At 36.9% G+C, this 23,864-nt stretch overlaps 1 protein-coding gene and 1 non-coding gene across 2 annotated transcripts; both read left to right on the top strand.

Moving 5' to 3' along the window:
* The first annotated feature begins 2,685 nt into the window (after positions 1 to 2,685).
* Positions 2,686 to 22,796, top strand: LOC124161301 (eukaryotic translation initiation factor 2A). Its single transcript, XM_046537610.1, has 12 exons — positions 2,686 to 2,795; positions 3,178 to 3,322; positions 7,987 to 8,105; positions 8,337 to 8,436; positions 10,278 to 10,459; positions 11,031 to 11,119; positions 13,112 to 13,262; positions 14,014 to 14,383; positions 18,112 to 18,272; positions 18,881 to 18,979; positions 19,664 to 19,890; positions 20,577 to 22,796. The coding sequence occupies exons 1-12, from the start codon at positions 2,759 to 2,761 to the stop codon at positions 20,700 to 20,702; spliced, it is 1,806 nt and encodes a 601-aa protein (XP_046393566.1). The 5' UTR covers positions 2,686 to 2,758; the 3' UTR covers positions 20,703 to 22,796.
* On the top strand, positions 9,867 to 9,938 carry Trnaa-ggc. Its single transcript has one exon. It is a non-coding gene; the product is annotated as a tRNA-Ala (tRNA).
* Positions 22,797 to 23,864: the final 1,068 nt, after the last annotated feature.

The raw sequence follows: 23,864 nt of genomic DNA, 5'->3' as shown, positions 1-23,864 counted from the left end.
AGAAATATCGCCATTAGATGTGACAGTCACTCTAAATAACACAGGACAGGCCTAGGGTTTTCGTATCATACCATTTCAAAACTGGCCCTCCTAAAAATCCCATCATAATGGCTTAAAAATCTTCTCTCATTATTTCTCAGTTAATGTGCCACGCTGGAACAAAGCACCTTATTGTCTCGGGATTTTAGCTTATGGTGACGACGTTCTGCTTCTTCTTAATGAAACGAGAGATAGGAAGGACGCTTGGGCTAGCAAAGATAAACACTCTCAGATAGAACAGATGCCTATGAAGCTCAAAAGGCTTCCCCAAGTATAGCAGGGCAGGCCGGGCGGATTCGGCCGGTTTATGAAAGAGCGACTTAAATGGTGGCGGCCGTTTTCGGCCGGGTTAGGACGGAGTGGAGAATGAGGCATTTAAACTTCAATAGGGAGAGGGTTAAATTTTCAAACTTAAAACGACCCTGGCTTTCAATGGTTTTCACTAGAACCCGAAGAATTTGAGCTTAATCAAAGAAACATAATATCAGGTACGTTTGGAAAAACAAATATATCTGTATGATTACCATATTTACTCATGAAAGTGGCTATAGCACTTAATTTACGAGGGTTCTGAATAGAATTTCATCATAATTAACCACCTTCTGCGGTGGAACTCCCTCCTTTGTCAGTTCCAAATTATCAAAATACTCCTTTATAGTATGTGAGGATACTGCAGCTCATATTCTCTGCAAGCCTGACAGTTAATTCTCCCTTGTGACCTTTTCCTGCCGGCGACTACAATAGGAAAACATTTTCGTGTTATGAGTAGCATAAGAATATTTTAAACCTCATAGTGTATGGAGCTCTTTTTTGGGGGTGAGATGCCTGGGTTTTTTTGTCTCTCAGATTTGGGGCCCCGCCCCTTACCTCGGCCACTGGTCAAGACCATCTAACCCCAACATGACACGAATCCACAGTCAACTTATTAGGCCTCGGGTACGATACGAGCGGCGGGCGGTGAGCGGCAAGCGGCGAGCGGCAACCTGAGCGGCACGTGAGCGGCAGCGGTGGCTATAATACGAGCGGCAATTTTCTAACCGCTCAGGTTTCTCACCTTTTCTAACTTCATTCTTCCTTTGTTTGGCCGTATTCTCACTACTTTGATGTTTCTCCGAACACATTTTCAACTACACTGAAGGATGAATCTACTGAGCGGCGAGCGGCAGTGGAAAAGAAATCGGTCTGGACTTGGAACCATGAGCGGCACTGGGCGGCGCCGCTCACTGTCGCTCGCCGCTCAAACATATCGTACCCACCCTCAATGGATTTACACGCAACTAAATGAGGACCGATATCAGAGCGGCACCGCTCACGCCGCTTGCCGCCCGCCGCTCGCCGCTCGTATCGTACCCAGGGCCTTAGTGTGTTACCAGTGTTTTTTTCAACCATACACTGTATTTGATTTTTAACATTTACTCTTCTAAAAGAATTACTAATGTTTTTTAAGCATTGCGGAATTTTAAATGGGTTTCTAGCAATAATAGCAACAAAGTTAGTAATTATAAGTTACGAAGATTATAAATACGGAAGTCTGTTACTTTTAACGCTAAAATTCCGTTTAAAAATTCCTTGGGCAGAGAACAAAACGAAGAATTCATTTCAAAGTATAAAAACATTGTAGAATGCAATGAAATATATCACTGAAAAAACTAATGACACTATAATCACTTTGCAACGGATTCCTGTGGTGAGGATGGTCATAAATGAGTGGGACAGTTGGGCTTTATTGCCAAGGAGTGCCCCTAAGGACTCGCTAAGCTGGGTCTCAGGCCGGACATGAATGCATTCCACAATTGCCACCTCAGCGGTCACTTCGCTTCCATCGCGTCGGCCAGAGCTGCTGTCCGGTCGTCTGCAGTGAGAAATCTGCGACAGTAATACCCGACGTCAGGTGTTATGCGTATGAAAATTCCCGTCGGCTCCACCCAATATCCGGCATGAAAGGGTTAAGGAAGGTGCAAACCCAATCTATACCAGGCATATTTCTTTTCAATCGCTTCTCTGTCCGACCTATTCTATAAAGATACGATTTTACAAGTAAGTGGAAATCAAACTTTTGAATAGGAAATCCCCAATTAGCTATTTTTAAGATTCCTTGCACTACACTGACTCTTCATTTGCCAACAATTCTGTCTGTCCTCCATGTGGATTGAGATTCTCCCCTTTTAATTTCTTCAGGAGAGTTGATTTAGTGACACTATATTTATCAACTGCTTTCTTTATGGATAGTTTTCCTTTTTAACAGTATCCACAGCTTTCTGTGAATATTCATCACTAAAGTCTTTGTATTTCCTGCACCCTGATTATGTAACTGTGAGAAGGGTGAGAGCAATATTTTTTATACTTGCTTAGCATGCTTTAGTAACTGTCCAAAGTCACCCTTTGCAAATACCAAATACAAATAAATTCATATAATTAATCACTGTGTAACATTTTCAAGCAATACTTTTATGGATAGTTTCCAGCAATGATGAGCATGTAAAAATTCACTTAAAAAATTATATTAATAATAATTCATTATATGAATATATAATGATTTTTTTGTGGTCTATTGGTAAATAATATCAGTTAATACTTAAACTCAGGGATCGTGGTTTTCAAACTGCGCGGGACAATTGGTGCGTGAAAAACAATTTGCAACTCATTTGTTTCCTTCTGCGATAACCACTCGTGGCGATAAACTGATGGCTGTTGGTGTTGATTATCCACATGTCCAAAAATGGCCTCGCCAGCAAAATATGTTCCTGCTGTTGCAAGTAAGCATGTTTTCCGTATTTATTTACTTCTAAATTCAAGTCTTAAAAGTGGCGCCTGGTTACGCTTAAAATTGAGTGCAAAATAATTTGATTCCGAGCTTTGTATTTCGTATTCAAATTGCTGTGTGCGCAAAGTTGAATTCCATGCGCATATTAATCGAGCATTAATTACCATGAAATTAGTTTTAATGTCATACTTTTAAATTTATCATATAATTCCCTCTGCAATTAGCTTGTCAAGTAATTTGCAATGTGGACCGATTAATTACTCTTCAAGATATGGTTTAGTGATTACCATGTTGCATCACTTGTATGCTCTTGTTGCTGAACCCACCACCCAGCACGGTTATATATAGCATCTTATTGTAATTGTCCAACACAGTGCGAGGATCAACTGGAATCTCCTTAAACTATGGACCTCCCACGTACGATCTTATCACAACTTTCACGAGAGATGACAGCAAAACATGTAAAGTGATGGTCTTCAGTCCCGAAGGTCAATACTTCGCTTGGGCAAACGGCACTGTGTGAGTATACTGAGTGCAATATCTTAATATTATTTTCGTATTTCGTTTTGTGGGTTAGTTATGGGTGGTAGGTTTATGTACAGCTTTAGTATATATTATTGCTGCTACATCTCTCCTCACTATACTGCCTTCAGGTTAATGTATGAATTATATTCGTTTTTAATGGAGGTTCAATTATTTCCTAAGTTCTATTGGCCAAAACATGTGGTATGAGAGTTAATCTTTGATGTAATAAGTTGAGTTTCGTGTATCCTATTGACAGCTGATGAGTGATCATCTAGACTGCTAGTAAATCTCAATTGTAATATCATGTGGCCTTCTTCTGATCGATTAGGGCATTAATCTCATCGTTATGCATTCTATTTACTTAGATATCTAATTGACTGCTCTTAGCTATGATAGTGTCGAAGCATTTTGTTTTCTAGGAGCTTCTGGCTTCCCTTTCACATGAATCATAGTCACTCATATCTTTTCTCTAACTCTCAATTTCGGTACAAATCTTGGTGTTGTTCTGTTTTGATGGGAAACTCTCACCGTATCCCATAAAATATATCTAGATCATAGTCCAGGGAAAGAATCTTATGCTTTTGGGGGCTAATGAATTTCTTTGATGCTGGATCGAATGTGTGTTTAGTATAGATGAATCATGAGGAATTGCATGAAGACATGTATTCATCTTGGAAATCATACAGGAAGTTTGTAAATGCATGCCAATGCCTGTAATAATGGGTTAATATTAGCATGCCTGAGAAAAATAGAAAGGGTGATTTTTTTCTGTTTTGTGTGTGTGCATTCATTCTTGTAATTGGCCATGGTACACAGGGCAATTCTCTCTGTGCCTAAACATGAGCGTGAAAATTAGCACCAAAATGATCAAGAATCACATCACTTTAGTCTGAGCTTAAGCTATCTTCCATCAAAGTAAATGTGTTGTAGCACACCTGAGCGGAAATTGGGAGATCTGAGTTTGAATCCTGTCTGAGCCTGATGAGCTTTTCATGACAAATTTCACCCATGGTGTAATTAACTTTGCAGTGGTGTCCATGATTATCTAAAAAGTTAAGTTTTCATTTGCTGTGTATTGGTACCTAGGACAGGGTTTTAGAAACATTGTTTATGCACTGCAAAGTGGTGATTTAATTGTATTTCAAATAAACTTTTCAGAGGTTCCTTTCTCAGAAAGTATCAAAAAATAAAGTATGGCATCATCATTTCCTTCCCTACTCTATTTTTCTTATCATAAAAATCAAACTGCTATTAAAGGGCACCGAATTTAGGCTTCAATTTTTGTCTCATTGCCTACTAAATGCAGTAAAAATGCTCCATATCAAAAATCAGGGCTTTCGGGATTTCCTCAGTTTATTTTGGCGGTCATGCAGAAAATGATTGCTGCTTTAGAATACATAGAGCCCTTATTTCAAAGTCTTTAAATAGGGTTCATGAGTCAGGGATATTATGGTCAGAGAAAAACTCCAGAGGCATTACAAAAAGAAAAAAATCATGGTTAACAACACGTAGTCTGTAAACGTGTGGGAGGGGCTGTTGGGACACCAGCCGTTAACACATAAAAAGGAAATGCTCTAAAGAAATTATGCCTGGTGTTCATTAAGGTCTTTGATTGTGCAGGGGAAAACCGAATTTCCCTCATGTATCCATTCTGCAAAATATTTCTCTTAATTTATGGTTTCTGTTGGACCTATAAATGTAGTGGGGTTTTAATGTGATGATCTCCATGTCACTCTTAAAGATATCTATTCTCAAGGATAGATAGATCCCTTTGATACTTTCATTTCTCGGCCACTCGTCCCCAGATATTTTTCTTTGCACGTTAAGCTTGGAGGAGGAGGGATGAAAGGAACATGCAGATGGCTGATAATCATCTAGAGCAGGGGTCTTCAAAATACGGCCCGTGCACTCGTTTCAAGTAGCGAGCGATTCTCGCTTGTTTTACTCTGTGAGACGCCGCTAGGAGCATTGCAGCGCTGTACTGCACGTCAAAATTGCCTTCAACTGTTCGTAAACAAGAAATACGCTACCGGATTCTTCAGTAGACGTTGGTATCGAATACTTCATTCATCGGCAAATTTGCTATCCGGCCCGCGGGGCGATACAGAACTTGAAATGTGGCCTAGTAAATTGGAGACCCCTGATCTAGAGAATGACTGAACCACTTTGATCGACATTGAGCAGTAAAGTGGGTGTTGGCTTGGTGCTTCTTGAGTCAAATTTCACTCATTACTACTTCCTGTGTTTATTTCACAGTATGCTTTGCTTCATTTTTCCATAAAATCCCTTTTCACGACTGCAGCACACTCCCGATTATACGGGCAAATGATGGCAAGAAATGATTTGAATAATCGGAAAACACGGATAACCCAAACTCTCATTTTAATTTCTTGTAATTTTCATAATTTCTCCTGTGAATGGAGCTAGCGCACAATCGCGACATCGTGCAGTAGCAGTTCTAGGCTGTCCACGCCGGCGAGTGCCTGGGTGTGACTCTTGCAATCTCCACTTTCTTCATCTCTGCCTCCACTTCACCCGCTGCCTTCACTTCTACAAACCCCTTTCTCTCCAGTTACACTTTGAATTGTCACATGCCTGAGTTCGACAAAATATTTGGTTCCCTTGGTCTCTATTCAATTGCATTGGAGACCACAGCAATAATTGTGCATTTGCGATATGAAACATGCATTTCAAGATCGTGGATACCAATTCTCTTAACTTAAGATTGGTTAACAGTTGAAGAATCTTTTTAAATTGATCAAGAATTTTTTTTCCTGCCGCTTATTGTCTTTTTAATACTGGAGCAGACATCCAAGTAAAATTGAAACATTCCTTGTCAGTAAGTTAATAAAATAATTTCATTTTTCGAAGGGATTGTAATGGAAACAATAAATCCGGTGTGGCCTAGCATTTACCCTTTTAATGCTATCCTTCTTCCCGGGGTTCAGTCGAAAAATGCGGAGGGTATATTAATAAAATGTAGCAACTAGGAAAAATAAACATTATATAGTTAATGTTGTAGATATCTTCAAGCAGTTTTTTTTAATTAATGGGATTAAATTGGACAATAATCGCAACATTTCTATAAGTTTACTGATATATAAGTTTTTTTATTTCAATGTCCTCAAATTTAACAACAATAACGAAAAAGCCGATAAAATCGGCGCGCCGCACTAAAAGGGTTAAAATGCAATGATTTTGTGATTTTGCGTCTGATTTTATTTTTTTATGAATATCGCGAAAATCATTGAACGAGAGTAAAAATCATGCCCAGTTAATCCGCAACACGGATATTCCGCAGCCAGATAATCCAGAGTCTGCTGTACTTTGCATTTGAAATAATTACAGGGAAGTTTTGAAAATTCGTGATGGTACTCAGGGAAATTGAAAATGAAATGTAATGTGGAATGGGAAATTTTAATGTTGGTATGAACCCCATTAGAAAATCCCAGAAGGTTATTTTATCAGCAGATTATACCTAATAGAGTAATAGCACATCTGAGCATTCCAGTGGCCGTAGATATTCGTTTTATTTAGCATGAGATATTGTGAGGTTTTCTTTTTCTTTGTCAAAAATGAAAATAATTCTAATTTGTAAGCCTCTGGCAGTGCATGACCAACCCCAGAAATTGCATTAGTAGGTCTACGCATATGCTCCTAGAGGTCAATCAACACTCATGTCTTGGCAAGAATTCTAAAATTTATGTGCCCATAAATTTGTTTTGGGAAAATGCAATCCTAATCCTGACTAATTTTGGCGTGATGGTGCACAGTCCTGGTGGACCCCAAAATCACAAAATTTGGTATGAAATACATATATATTCTTAGCTACACATGTTTCTTATTCCACATATTCGTGCATTGGACTCTATTTTTATATATGTAGTTAAAAATTTTTTTCATTTAATTTAGATTTTTTAATAGGTTGCCAAAGTATCCCGCTCTGCTGTTTTTCCGTGAACAACTATTTACATGTCGTGTAACTATTGCAACTCAGTCATCCCCTTTTGGCTGATTTTTAAACTATCCATTGTTTATCAAGTTTATAGTGGATATATCACATTGTTATACCTAATCTCATACACAGGGATGTGGTTGGGTATAAATCGAAGCTCCAACTGGAGGTACTATGGAGGTCTACTCATTGCAAATTTCTGAAGGAATAAGTGTCATTTCCCATTTTTCTCTTGTGTGGTTTGACATGCTCAATGTCTTCTTTTTGCTTTGAGTGAATGACCCCATTTTCTCTATATTTGGGTGGCATAAGTATTGCAATTGGTAGTTTTTGCAGCAGTATAATGTAGGTCTGATTCATCACCGTTTTAATTGTTTCTGGTATGTAAGTTTTGGGGCTGGGAGGATTTTGTTTGATTTAGATACAAACAAAAATAACTAAATTAATTTCACTTTATTTTCTTGCACATGGGCTGATTAATTTATGCCATCATTTTAATTTAGTGTTTATAACTGTAAAGAGCATGCTATTATTTAGGGCATGTAATCTGGAAAGGTTGAAACTGAAAGGTACCAGAATATTTTGTATCCTCTTCAAAAGATGGTATACATAATTAAAAGAAAATTGTTGGAACACTACGTATATTTTTTCAAATACCTTCGATTGTTGCACACTGGAGATTATTTTCTCTTGTATTTTTCAGGGTCAAGGTTGTTTCAACTGCTACTTGGAAGCCACTATGTGAAATATCCCAGCCAAAAGTTTCACATTTAACATTTTCTCCTAAAGGAACTTATCTTCTTACATGGGAACCATTTATGGGTAAATAACTGTTTATGAACTGTTTGCATAAATCCTTAATCCTTGCATAACCTTAGTTTCTGATTTTTCTTGGCTTATGAGTTGTTGAGCATAAAATATGCCTTTAGCTAAGTTTTACATATGATGTTTTTTATTATGGCTCGGCTTTAGAATGATTATTTTCTTGTATTTTATGTGCTGATATTTTTCTTTGAAGTGCTATCTTTATTTTTAATGGTATTTTTGTTGTAGTGACTCCATCTAATCCAACTGGAAGTAACAATCTAAACATATGGAAATCGGAAACTGGAGAACAAGTATTTTCTGTTGTTCATAAGAAGCAAGAAGGATGGTATACATTTTCTTTTTCATTTACAAACATCATTAAGGATTTATTTCTAAACCTCAGTGGGCACAATTTTAACTTTTATCAAATGGACGTATGTTTAATGATTCAAATTCATTCTCCCCCGTTGAAGGTCACATATTTAAATAAATAAAAGATCATAGCACTTTTCCACAAAAATTTTTACTGCGTACAATGCATTTCGGCTCACTGAGCCATCATCTGGTACAAGAACCAGGTCTGGCACAGGTCTTGTACCAGATGATGGCTCAGTGAGCCAAAATGCATTGTATGCTGTAAAAAATTGTGGAAAAGTGCTATGATCTTTTATTTATTTAAATATGTCTAACTTCCACCAATTGAAGCATGAATCTGTTGAATTTATTGGGAGGTTACATACCTTGCTATGTCTTTTTCAGTGCCATATATTTTATGTCATTCAGAATGCTGAATGCTTCTCGGAGTTCGTGGTGGTTTCTTTGAATTGGCCATAGTTTGGCTTTAATTAATTATTTTCCATACTGTATGTTTGACATGCCTGTCATAATTATAAACAGCGGCCTTCTGACCCTGGATTGTGACTGTATTGGTTAGTTGTTACCTTAGCATTCTTCTTTATTACAATTGTATGCATGCTGCTACTTACCTCTAGCTTTAATGGTAAATGCCCTTGAAAAAAGACATTTTCATTTTTGATTTGGAAGATGAAAAGTAAATATGTACTATACAAAACATTAAATTTGAGTTCACACAAGCCGTTTCGAGGGTAGTCTTCCTATCTCCGTGTTTGGATTAAGACTGATTAAATTACCTAAAAGCCATCACGATGATAAAATATTTCTCCTTGTGCCTAGGCTTGCTACAATTGAAATTAAATGGCTACCGGGCTAACATTTTCAAATTGGAGGTGATAAAATTAATCACTGAACCCTGGTCCCCACATTGAAAGTCAATCATGCTAACTTCTACTCCATCACACTTTGTGGTCAGAAGGCCGCTATTTTCAAATAATGTAAGGCATGATATAGGTACGGCATGAAAATAATTATGTACGGCCAGACAATGGCTAATTCTATGGAAACACTGCAGATTCCGAGAAGTGTTCAGCATTCTGAATACAATACACCAAAGGATGAAGTTCGCCATGAAAAAATATTTGACTTAGCCGGGTTCGAATCCCGGCTAAGTCAAATATTTTTTCATGGCGAACTTCATCCTTTGGTGTATTTAACTTTGCACCCGTGCGCATGACTGCGTACAAAGTCACTTGTTCCTTCAGTGCTTTGAAAATCGTCGCCACAGACCAGCGGAAAATAAGGGTTTTTCTCCCCGACAGTGGCTTAGTACATGACCCTCGCCACATGTGCCACAGTGTGGACTTGTGACGTCAACATCTTGTTCGGTAAAACCCATCCCGAAGTTCGCTCTGAGAAGATGGCTTGGTGGTGTAACTGGTAGCACGCCTGACCGGCAATCGGGAGATCCGGGTTCGAATCCCGGCTAAGTCAAATATTTTTTCATGGCGAACTTCATCCTTTGGTGTATTTAACTTTGCACTTGTGCGCGTGACTGCGTACAAAGTCACTTGTTCCTTCAGTGCTTTGATTCTGAATACAATTAAAAATGTGACATTGAAAAAAGTATGGGAAGGTACCTGGTCTCCCCTGGCAAGTAGATGTTTTTTTTTATCTATTATGGAATAAATATTTCTTCTGGGGATACATATTTGCCTCCCAATTCTTCAGGAGCTATCCATTTTTATAAAAAAATGTCAATTGAAATGCTATGAAGTATTGTTGTCGTCATAACATCACTGTCTCATTAAGTTTTTTGCAATGATTTTTCAGGGAACCACAATGGACACTGGATGAAAGTGTTTGTGCACGTTGGGTGAACAATGAAGTTGTATTCCACGAAAATGGAGATTTTGAGAAGGTTGTCCATAGGTCACATCTGCAGAGAGTGGTCACTTTTTCTGTGTCACCAAATGAGTCTCCTTCTCAAACACACATTCTCTTTTATGTTCCTGGTGAGTCTTGTTTTTTTGTGCATTAAGATTTAGGAGTTGTCTCACCAGAATCGCCCTCTAAAAATTAATTTTTATTCTTAATCATTAACGAAATGGTGAAAATGAGTTTGTATGGATGCTTTAGTCATTTAAGTAATATGAGGAAAGCTTTTGGATTATTTATCGCACCATGATTCGCTGGATAAGATTTACTGTCATGAGATTTAAGGTAAAAAAAGCTAATCCGACACATAATTAATGAGTGGGGACATCACACCATAAGAAGTTTGCAGGATGGACGAGTAAACTTTGAAAATTATGATTGTTATGTATAATAAATAAATGTTATTGAGGATGACATACTGCCTCATCTGCCATTCATTTTTATAGCTACTTATTATTAACAGGCTTTATATTTGATTATAACATGGCATGTCTCTACATTTGGGCTGGAAAGTAGGATGCTGACGAAGTAAGATGGCAATAGGCTTCAGGCGACCTTGGCATTACCTGTCATGTATTGAAAATCTTAGCTGATAATACTTTGACTTTTGTATCTTTTGCATTTACTTCCTGTGCCATTTCTTTACAGGCAAGCAAGGGCAGCCTTCCTTTGGAAAATTGTATCAATATGGGAAATTTGATGCCAATCATATGGTTGCCAGCAAAAGTTTCTTTCAGGTTAGTAATTCTGTAATTTTCCTCTTTCATACTTTTTAAAATAATAATATTATGTTCAGTCCTGTAAAAATAGTTAACACCTTGCAGCAGAAGAATTTCTAAGTCCAGAGTTGATGCTTAAGTGGGAAAATTGCTGAACTTCTCCCCTGTGTGGGGCCGTAAACACGTGGTTGCTTCTGAATAAGGCAAAGAAGGGGCAGAATAGTGTCGAGAGCGGCTAAGAGTTATTTCTGGAAGGAGGGAACTGCATTTTTTTAAGCAAATGTGATATCAAAAGCAAATATCAATTATATCAAATCAAAAGCTTTTCAGGCCATTAACACTCAATCGGTCAATTTCTGTAGCCCATTTCTTTTTCATGTAATGAGTATTCACTGCTTAGTATATTGTTGGTTTTTTTTATATAACTACCTTTTTACAGAACTATATCTCATAAATGATTTATATCCTAATTCCTACTGTGTCCAAATTGCTAAAAAAATTTAAAAACTGCTACAAATTTGGCGTTAGATAATGTTTTTGCAGTAACACTGCTGTGGTTTACTGATAACCACATCATTGATTGAATGCATGTATCGGGGTAATTATTATGAATGCCTTTGCATATATCATAGTTACTCACAAGAAAAGCTATTTTTCTTGGGCATGTGAGTGCCTGGAATCTGGAACTGCCTAGCACATCTAATCTGGCACTATTTCCAAGGCGTAATTCACAGGAAACATAATAATTATTGCTAGATAATGAGATTCGTCTTCATCAGCTGAAGCTGTTCCCCGCTCTTTGCAATATTCCTCGTTGTATTTATTGCCATTAGGACACACAGTTACTCGTAAAACACTGTATTGCTAAATCAGGATATGTTACATGAGCTGCCGATGAGATGTAGAGATTACTTGACCTGCCCTGCCGTGCAGGCTGGTGGCTTGGCATGCCACAGAGCATATGGGAGACTTTTTATATACATTTTCTATATAGCCATTGTAGAAAATGATCATCGGAATATGAGAATCGAAGATGCATATGCATAGCACATTGAAGTGATACCTCGTGAGCCCGCTGTGGGTAGTCGTTTCTGCTTCCTTGATGCGATTGTCGAGTCACGAAGATGGGCAGTAGAAGATTGAGCTGTAGACATTGGTGGAGTCAATTTGCTTTTTCGTGGCCGGTGCAATGAAACCCTTTTTCCACCAGCAAGAACCTTCCTCCAATGATGTGTTGATGGATATTTGTACTGATGGAAGCTTCAGCACATAAGCTTTGATGATGTAGATAAAAGACAGCTTGTTGAACTACATTAAACTTGGCATATACCTATAACAAGGGATTTTTAGTGCATTTAACATGTTTTGTTTGTTTCAATTAATAATATTTAATGTTTGATATTCTGCTGTATATTCATGTTTGCACTTTGTGTGTTCTTTTCACTCAGATGTTATTCGATACTACCTAATGGTTGAATATGACTTTTTGCAAATTTAGGAATGATTACTTTCTTATTTATCTTAAATGATCTGTAAATTAAACACATTTTAATTTTATCTCATATTGTTTCAACTTATCAAATTCCCTCGTAATAAAATATTGCATGCTCCCTAATTACTCTGGTTACTATCAAAGCCCTGGAAATTCAGCATAATCTCAAATCCAGCATAACCCTGGTCTAGGTAGTACGAGAGTCTGGGTGCTCAGCTATAATGGAATCTGAAAATTGTTTCAAAATGAATTTCTTGATTTCTATGGGCCAGGTTGAAATCACTGCAATTATTGAAATAGGGCTACAATTTCTTTGTAGGTTTTATGAATTTATTTTGTTAGATTGAACTACATCACTGCTACTGTGCTGGTGCTTGTAAAAAGTATTTGGGATTCTGGTCGAGCTCTCATTAAATGACCATTAAGGGAATCATTTTTTTTCTAAAATGTCTTTTTTAGTTTACTGCATCAGGGTAACTTATGAAATAATCTAAATGTCTAAAATAAATTTATTCTAGGCTGATAGAGTGGAAATGTTTTGGAATGGCAAGGGAACCAATGTACTGTTGATGACTAGTATGGAAGTCGATAAGACCGGAGCATCTTACTATGGCAAACAGGCTTTACATTCTCTCTCAACGAAAGGGGAAACTGCCATGGTCATGCTCAGTAAGTCTTTAATCCCTGCCCTTGCATTAATATCCCATTATTATAGCTTATCATTTTTGATCTTCATGTGATAACATTATGTATTTTGTTCCAAATAGAATTTATCTTAGTGTATTTTTCATATGATTTTTCATTTGGTGTGGTTGCCACCTTTTCTCCTACATGCTGGCATGAGCTCTAAAACCTTGAGGTATTATGGGTGCTGAGTATTGAGAAACAGAAAAATGGTGATCTTTATTGAAGGTTTCTTAAAATTAACATTTGTATTTTAATCTGCGAGAAGTATTTTGTTCAGTTTTTGTGTTTTTGAGCGTATAGGTCAATGGGTAGGCTGTTATGGGAGTTAGGTTGAGGGAGGTAGTGAAAGAGAGCGAAAGTACAAAGTGTTGCATGAAAGACACAGGGCCGGTGAGTATCAGCATGGGAAGAGAAAAGCATTCCACCATACTTGCAACATTCATAAGCATGATTTATGTATTGATGCTATATATTATTTTCACCACTGTCTAATAATCTGGAGAAATGGCTGTTGAGGAGTTATTTAGTCACACATGGTCACACCCATTCATCCGAGTTGTCTTCTGTTTCTAATGTAGATAGGAAGAATTATTTTTCTTTCCATTAGGAGAGTTCATCGTGTAATATATACTGTTCAGTGTTAAGTTGGGAGATTAGTCTTCCTGTTTTATGTGCAAGCCTTTTATTCTTTCAGTCATTTATATAATAATATTTTTTGTCTTTTCTTTTATAGGTAAAGAAGGCCCCATTCACTCGGTCAAGTGGTCTCCATTGGGAAATGAGTTCTGTGTAATATATGGCTTGATGCCTGCTCGTGCCACTCTCTTTAACTTAAAGTGTGAACCAGTGTTTGATTTTGGTTCAGCACCAAGGAACTCAATATATTACTCACCATCTGGGAGCCTGTTAATGCTTGGTGGATTTGGTAACCTCCCGGGAAAAGTGGAACTGTGGGATATGAGAGGTGGTGGAGGTGGCAAAAACAATCCTCGCAAATTGGTGGCAAAGCTGGATGCTCCAGACACCACACTTCTGCATTGGTCCCCAGATAGTATGCATTTCCTTACTGCCACTACTGCTCCACGACTTCGAGTTGGGAATGGGTGAGTTATTCAACCCACTTATTCTGAGCATTTGCCTCCATTTATGTGGTCTTCCTCTCTGGAAAGTTTGTGTTTTCTTTGTTCCCTGCGCACTAGAGACTCAATTAGCTAGATCCTATTCTTAGCTGTGGCCTTCATGCAGCTTCCTTAATCGATTTTAGTCTATTTTGGATCTTTTATGGTCTCAAAAATGAATGTTAGACCTATATTCTGATGAGTTTGAATATTCCTGTCCCTTGTTGAATGTGTTTATGAAGCTATAATTCATTTTTATCCCTCTAGAAATCATATATAACCATGTTGGTGATTAAATTTAATCTAGAAGTCACTTGGTTAAGGTTGTCAAAGTATTTTACTTTGTTTGTTGGATAAAATCACGTTGGAGATTATATGGTGTTAGTAAATTCTCATTAGTACGAAGTTCACAGGACCGAAAAACTCTATGACGAACTTCGTTAGAGTGTTTCTTTCAGGAATCATCGTAAAAAAACATACCTTGCCAAAATTCCATGTCTCCTCAATCTCCCGTGAATTGCACTCACACTGCAGAATAGCTTCAGAGTATGATATATGTGATTAAATTGTATACAAATGCTATAAGTCTTACAAACAAGATGCATTGTGAGAGCTTGCACATAAGTTGATAAACCTATGCAAGGCACTGAAAAGTGTTGTTATCCTGCAGAATGCAACGCTGCATTACACGTTTGCGCTAAATCACGATTGTGACGAACTGATCTAGCTGCACCTGCGACGTGGATGGAGCCAAATAAAATGTGCTGTCTGCAGGAAGGAAGAACGGGCAAAATGCTGAATATTTACTGACTTCACAACGGATTTAATTGACACTTTTTCCTGCAAGTTCCTTTATTCGATATTGCATCGCATTGGCCAACTCCAAGGGTGCCAGATTCGAAATTTTGGGCGCGCCATAATTTTTCGTATGTTCGTATCTCTGAAATTTCATAAGAAGAGGACATTCTGGTTGTAATTTACGAGTGATACTGAGTGGGTTAACATGATTCCACAGTCATGAAGCTTAATATATGATGTTGGTGGATACTGAAGTATCTCCTGCTGAAGAAAGAACAACAATTGGCGCTCTTGGGCTGAGTGCATGGGAGAATGTTAGTGTAGCGCAATGATTATGACGTAGCATAGTGTGTGTCCACCTTTAAAAATGCCCGTAGGTAGAGTATAAGTGCCGTCGCATATCCGTGAAACTTTGTGATAAAGTTCACATTATGACCTTCAGGAGAGGAACTGTAACGTTGATCGTATTAAAGAGAGTCTACTGCATATTTTTGTTGGGTGGGGTTATGCAAGTGTATGTAGTATTATACACTACGGGTAATATTTTTTATCTATATGATACAGTTCTTGTCATGGAGAACAGGTCTTTCAGTATTTTATGTGAGAGTTTTAATGCCAGAGCTGCATTTTTTTGTTATTTGCCAGTCATTTCTGTTCTCACGTGGGTGCAATTTTAAATTGTATCATTCAAACTGTATGGAAGTTCTTTTCTGGTATATTAATTCAATACTGTTTTACGTTATTGGCTAAAATATTTAATATTCCCTACTATGTAGTATAAATGTATATAGTTAAGAAGCCTGGGAGTGAATTCTATGTAACTAGAGTGATGCATGGTATGAAACACTGACTTTCCTGACCTAAAATAAATTCAGTGATATAAGAGTAAATATATTATTATCATAGTGTTCTGATATTTATTTTCTAAGTTATGCTTATATTTTTTGTGATTGTCTGGATAAACTGTTCTGAATATACTGTTAATTTTGTTGTCCCAATGAATGGCGTATAAATTTTCCAAGCATAGGCTTAAAAACCAAAACACTTTTATAAAAAATACCCAAGCTCTATATTTGTAATTAAAATATTTTGGCCAAGTACAGGCGGTCCTCGACTTTCGTACATTTCGCACTTTCATACGTTCAAAATTGACACCTTTTACTTGACTTCCGTACGCTAAATTCGGACTTTCGGACGTTGGTCTGTATTTTTTAAAAATTCCCACGATGTTTATTGCACATCCCAACATTCTATGGCAGTATATGCGAACAATACGAACGTTTACAATGAAGGGAATTGTTTTTAGTTGACTCAAATCTAGGTGATTTATTTGGGAGAGAGACTGCCTGCTTTAGGCTCCTTCATCAAGAGAAGAAGAAAGCCTTCATTGGAGAGATTTTTCAAAAAAGTTGACTAGACATCATCAAATAGCTTTCAATAAAACTAGTAAGATCTTCTTTCGAATTGTGTTTTATCATTTGAGGGCTGTTTAATTCAAGTACACCTTCAGCAACGATATTGCGTATTGCACGAAATATCACCCGAATTCTGTTTGTCTTTTTTGAATAGCATGCAAGATATACGCAATCACGAATGTCACCTGCCGAATGTCGAATTTTGGTGTGAAAATTAAAAGGTATCCAGAGTGCGGGTTCAGCAATTACATTTTCTTATGCTTCTTGATATGTCTTTTTATTTATAGTGGACGTAATAAGTAGAATGTCAACTTAAACGACAAGAGGAAGTTTCACTCAATAGCGAACGGAATTGTTGTTTTTTTTTTCAACTTTTATTTACAGTTTCCGCGTATTTTCGAAATAAATCAGATGGTTCGACTTTCGTACAAGTTCTCGGGAACGCATTGTGTGCGAAAGTCGGGGACTGCCTGTACTGTGAAATTGTGGGCCTATTTCAAACATATTGCATGTGTAAATTTTTGCTCCTTTTTACAAAATACAGTGCAACCTCGATATAATGACACCCCACGGTGCACTAATAAACACTCGCTATAGCGAATCGTCGCTTTACCGAAGCTGGAGCAAATAATAGCCAATATACCTGTTGCGAACAGATATACAGGAACAGGAGTGGTGCGGTGACAGATAAACATCTATCCGATAAACGTAAGCATAAATCCAGACGAAAGGCGATGTTTTTTTGCATCACTTAATTTCCTTACTCAAATAACTACTAACTATTCCAACAATATATAAGCGCCGCACTGAATAAAAATCATGCAAAGCATTGTTTCGTCAATCGTTATATTTATCGAACGACAGTTTACCACATAAGTTTGAGACTGAGCACTCCATTAACTTCATTTCTAACAGATCGATAGCAGTTACAGAGGTTAAGGAGTCTTGATGAAAGTCTTCCGGCGGTGAAACCCTCGCTATGGCGAGAGTCAACACCGAAAGGGTCTCGTAAAAACAAATTTTTTAACACGCTTATTATAGGGTCAATTGACGGTGCATCGGCTATCTCTCGTAATAACGGGGGTGTCGCTATAGCCTGTACTCGCTTTAACGAGGTTCCACTGTATTTTTTTCTAGTTTTCTGAATAATTTTGCCAATTTGGAGTGCATGTAATTAAGTTGCCAAGTTTTTTGGGATATTATGTTAATTCCTGCCTTGTTTATATGACGTAGGAGTAAATGTTAAATCTTTTCTTTTCCTTCACTTCTGTAGCATTGAATAAAATTTTAAATTTATAAATGATAGAGTGTGTAGCTAACATCTACCTTACGTGCGATTTCTGATTTGCTTTCAATTACTTCAAGTCTCTTTACCTGGTATTTATCAACCTGAGGTAGAGGAAAACTGAATAGTGATTATAAGACGTAAGCCAATCTTAATAATTAAGAGAGTGGGCCAATGGGCTAATAAATTGAAGCATATCATTTTTTCTCTATTAGGTTTAAGATTTGGCATTTTACTGGTGCACTTCTCTATGAGAGGCCATGGAACAAGCAGGAAGAACTGTGGGAAGTTTGCTGGCAAACATTTCCTGCGGGAACTTTCCAGGAGCAACTTGTCTTTAAGCCTATTGAAGGAATTGCTCCATCACAGCCCCAAGGTATCTAATCTGTTCTTTATTTTTTCCATGTGTGAAAAATCTCCCGTTCACCTTGAAAATCACATTATTTCATTTACTATGCTGTGTGAGTAACTTGTTTTTGGTGAAATGGTAGGTCATCCACCGTTTACCATTACAGGCCCTCAACATCCCCAGTTATTGCTCAAATTCACTTATGTTTTTTTTTGCACTTACGTATGCATTTTTAAAGGCTGTTGAAATGATGGCAAAATTCCTTAAACTTTTTAGGATTATTTTGAAGCATATTGAGTGTTGAGCCTATCATGTGATGCTTTATTAAGTAGTAGTGAGTGAAAGTGCATCTGATGATTTAGAATGTCAATGGCCACATTTGATAAAATGATATGATTTGCATAGAGAATCATACTTAAAGTAGAAGTTAGCCCCTTTCATTTTTAAGGCAACCACTAGGTTAATTTTAATGATCTTTGACATATCGTGTGAAGCATGATTCAATCTGTTGTTCAGACACAAAAATTTAGCAACTGTGATATTAATGGGTCATGCTTTTGCCGAATTGATCATCAGTGATTGATTTATGTAGTTTCATTTTTGATTGTTGAGTTTAATATTAATTTTATTTTCAGCATCAAAGGAAGTGTATAGGCCTCCAACCGCGAGAGGGAAGCCCAGCAACTTTAATTTTCATGATGACGACACTGAGCCGGTGTCGGCATCAAAGGATGGCAAGTACTTTTTATCTGTTACTTCTTTATTAGTGACTTTATGCTAAATGCATTCACCCAAGCTACTTTCTCAGCTACAGTTGAGCACCTTGAATCCGGCCCTGCTAGGACTTGGATGATGCCAAATTTGGTTTTTTTCCTAGATGCTGTGGTAGTAACCAGTATAAGTAGGGGTCTGCGATGATTTTTATGAGGAAATTTGAAAAGTTATTACATCTTGGAATATTTGCTATTGAACTTTGAATAAAATATGTTTAACTTACGGATTAATAATGGTTATTAAGAAAGTTGTTGTTTCTAAATTTACAAATAGTCATAATTAACCCTTAGTTAACATTGCAAAACAGCCCATTGTAAAGAATACAATATTGTGTATGCATGTATGAGTATATGACAGAATATCAAACATTAAATGTTATTAGTTGAAAAGTAAATAAAACATTTTAAATGCATTGAAATCCCCTTGCAATCCATGTGCACTGTACTTATTATAGTTCAATGAGCTGTTTTTTTATCTATGTCCTCAACTCTGTCGACACACTCCACCTCACAGGTGATTCCATATGTGCTAATAGGGCTTTAAGAACTGGAAGGTTCATGTAGTTGCATAAGAGATTTTTTCAGCTAATTAGGTAGTTCCATTTTAAATTTCCGCTACTAAGAATATTTTTTTTTATCCCTCAGGAAATCTATCTAAGGCAGCTTTGAAGTTAAGAAAGAAAAGGGAAGCTAAAAAAGCAAAGAAGGAGTCTGGAGCATCAGCTACTAATGGTGGTGATACCTCTGTCAATACACCAGCTCCACCAAAAGCAACACCTCCACCTTTGCCTATAAACTTGCCAATAGATCTTACACAGGGAGAAATTAGTGGAGATCCTGAGAAGGTCAAGAAAATTAAAAATCTGCGCAAGGTAAGGATTGTTCTTGGAAGCCTTTATATGCTGCATATTTGAAAATGTTCATCATTCTTCAGGAGTTACACTTTTTTAACTCTCACAATTTTTTAATCTGGTCCTGTCTTGAATAGGGCAAAGTTTTTTATGTTTATAAAACAATAGCTCCACTTTGAAAGCTATTTATTTTTTTCTTTGAGAATTTCTCCATGCATTGGTACCGTATCTTCAGCATGCAAAGCCTGGTAAATGATTGATAATGCAAGGATGAATTTCTGAAGATATTGGCGAAATGTGGAAATAAATTTCCTTTTCAGTTCATTGTATCTCAGCATTAAATGCACATTGAGTTACAACTCTTTGCAGTCAGTTATCTTGACTTTTAGCCAGAACAGTGGTCATTGTCTGCATTGAAAATGTGGGATTTGTAAATTATCAGCTTTGGGAAATTTTCTCGAATTCTTTCTCCCCCATTGACTTCGCTCTTGAAAGAGGGGATATCTTAGGAGTGATTTGGAATTCGAATCTGCTAATATTAGTTTAAAGTTGAATCTTTTTGTATGCTAGGAGTTCATTTCAATTTTTTCCTAATTCCATCTTATGCCAAAGCATGCTTCCAGCTCTATATATCTCATACCAACTGTGTAAGGTGTCATTAATTTACGCATTTTCTTTACCTTTGCCTGAATTCTGTTTTATTTTAGAAACTGGAGGCAATTCAAAGGTTGAAGGAACAGAAAAATAGTGGGAAAACTCTGGAGCTCAATCAGTTGGAGAAAATCGCGAAGGAAGCAGACCTCATTCGAGAGTTAGAAGACCTTGCCTTGTGATGAATTTGGTGGGTGGGATCCCCCATTCATGATTACATGCTGTGTTTTCACCTCTTATCTAGGGAAAATTGACAGCAGTTAATGTAAAGGCTTTGTGCCAAAGGTTGTGAAGAGATGGCAGTTGATGGCCATAAGTGTGCTCCTTAGCCCAAAGGGATCCTGAAGAGCTATTCAATAATTGTTATGATTTGCTGTGATGGAGGTACACTAACACTTGAGAGCGGCAACTGTAGGTGATAACCTGGCCCTCTTCAGAAACTCAAGGAAGGCCAAAATGAAGTGTTGTGGATGGTCCTAGAAGCATTGAGGGTTTCAGAAAAGTGTTGATTGACAGATTTTTTTCTATCAACGGTATTGTTTTCTCTAGTTTGTGTTTTCCTAGTTTGCCTTTCGTCATGGTTTTTGTTGTGTTTTGAGCATAATTCTCATATCAGTTCGATTTTATAGTTTTTGTAAGTCCTTATTATCTGTTTCTGTGGGACTCAACTACTTGGCAACATATTTTAGCTTGAAAGTTGCATCCTTTTTCAGTACTGTATCATATTTTTAGCTCAACAAAAGCATAGTTCTTATGTTAGTACTTAAATGGTAGTGTCATATATTTATGATTTTATGAGGCCTGGTTTCAGTGTGACATAATATTGCGAATCTTGCCTGTCAACTTCTCATGCTGTTGTCTGAAAAAATGTGGCTCTGGCCTTCTTGCCAAAATTCATCCCAAAAGCATCTGTACTCAGTGGTTCATTTTTTACATGACCCTTATTCATTAATGTAATGAAAATGGTAGCTTTATCCTCTAGAAAAATTACTATTTGTACTCTATGTACCAACTTTGTATGTACTCTTGCAATGTACATCAATGTACATTGTTGTATCAGGGCAGGATTTGGAGATTGTATCATGACCCATCCTATGATTAATATCATAAACCTACTCTTGATTTGTATACATTATGAATTTTTGTGTTAAGAATAGAGGCTTAGGATTGCAGGTATTTGGCACCAATCATTTTTTGGTGGTCAAGTCTAGTTCCATTCATAAGTTAAATCTTGGGCTAATTCATTCTCAATGCTGGTTTATATATTCATTGGAGTATAACTCTTAGTATTAATACTTATTCAACATCATTTACAAGTATGTGGGATGGTATAATTCCAGCTGTCTCTTGTATTTAGGGTATTTAGCATGTTGCGAAACTTGGCATAAACAAGTTACAAAGTGGTCCTCGTCTGATTGTATTTACTTTGTATTTTACCATTTGTATTAGTTGAACTTGTTGTCGTCATCATTGCTTGAATTATCAGCACCAAAGGTCTCTTTGTAAATCAGTGAAAAATATATCTTTTCAGTAATTACGCATATAATAATAAATAATAATGACATTTAATAAGTGAGGAATATCCATTGAAGATCAACTAATGTTGGAAAATTTGTTCTATTTTGCTGGCGTTAAGTTTGTTTTAAAGTGATTTGAGCCTGTTTTTTAGTCATTAAGAAGGTATACCTGTGTTACCCTCGCTCTATTTAAATTGAATGAAAAACTAACTTGACTTGGTTGTGTGGTGTGGTCTTGACGATTTCTTAATATGTTGTGAATCTCTAAAAAAATCAAAATTTTGTGTGTTTCTTTGTAACTGAGGATGCAGTGGTGTTCTCTCTGGGAAGAAAGGTTGTCCTATTCTATTTAAGACTTCAGAATGGAAGAAATGTTTACCCTTTTCTTGTAGTCTGTTAAAATAAGTACTCTTTGTGTGAATAATGATTTGACTAAGTGCTGAACTAATGTACAGGCAAGTCCCTGGTTTTTAATGTCGCACATTTGTTTTTAAATTGTTTAGGGGCCTATCATAGTTGCAATTAGCTTTCATTGAGGTACCAACAGCTGTAATAGTGTAATGATTTAGTGTGACTTTCAATTATTGTGTTCATATCTTTTGATGCATATGCTTTAGGGGGATGTAACCTTATCCTTTTATATTCTCTTTTCATGCATAAAGTTGTGTATAAATCATAAAAAAATAACTAAGATTGTGCTACAGACGTGTATTTTTGAAGATATATATTATGGTGCATAAAAATCAAACTATATAGATACATGGGGTGACTTTTCATTTGTATTCTTTCAAACTTATGGTATAGGCGGTTTTGTTGGTAATTTACAACTTAAATCCCTATTTTATTAGTAATGCTGTTGTTCTTCTTGATACATGTGTTGATTATCACAAGTACGGAATTGGCAGGTTATCATTATTGCTGCGTATTCTGAAGAGATAAAATTTATTATACGTATCTTAAAAAGGCCCATTTATAAAAATGGTGAAGATAAAATTTCTTCACACTCCCATCTCTCTCAAATGAATCTCACCAGTTGCCTGTGCAAGTTAATGGCAAGTTTGGTGAATTAACAGCTCGTTTGGTGGTAAGTGTCGAAACCTACTCTGCAGCATTCGTTGAGGATTTGGAAGAGGCTGCTTCACCTTGGACCACTTGGTGACTATCGAAAGTTTCATCCAAGAAGCCTTCCTCCTCCTCCAGCATGTAGTTGGGGTTGTCCTCAATCTAGAAAAGGCTTACGGTTGGGTGTGGCTACAGAGGATGTTACGCACTGTACGATTGAGATTTTTACAGATTTTTGTTAAAAAAATATTTATCGAATTGTATTTTTAAGGTATGAGATTATTTTGATGCTCACCTATACTTGTGACAGTGGAGTTCCCCAGTTCTCTGTCTTGAGTATGGCATTATTTGCTATTGCAATCAATGATGAAGCTGGGTGCTACCAGACGACTGTAATTGCTGCTCCGTAGATAGCCTGGCGATTTTCTGCTGGTCAACCAGGATAGCTTATGTATCGAGATTGGTGCAGCTTACATTGAACTAACTAGATCAATGGACCAATAAGAGCAGTTTTCCGATGCAATGTAACACCAACACTTTGCCTTGGTGGAAGAAACCTCCCATTCATGGAGTCAGTTGTTTTCTTGGGTTAACATTAGAACTAAGGCTCAACTGGTGAGAACATATTAGTAATGTATAGATAAGTTTTTTGACAACGGGTAGGACTCCATGGTCCTAGGATCAAATCTTGCTTGAGGCACTTTTTTTGTAATTTTTCCCACTCTATATAAATAAGCGTGTTATTTGCGTAATTTAACTGAAAAT

This window comes from Ischnura elegans, chromosome 6 (assembly GCF_921293095.1).
Source record: "Ischnura elegans chromosome 6, ioIscEleg1.1, whole genome shotgun sequence".
Classification (NCBI taxonomy): domain Eukaryota; kingdom Metazoa; phylum Arthropoda; class Insecta; order Odonata; family Coenagrionidae; genus Ischnura; species Ischnura elegans.
This window is presented reverse-complemented; position numbering and strand designations above follow the sequence as displayed.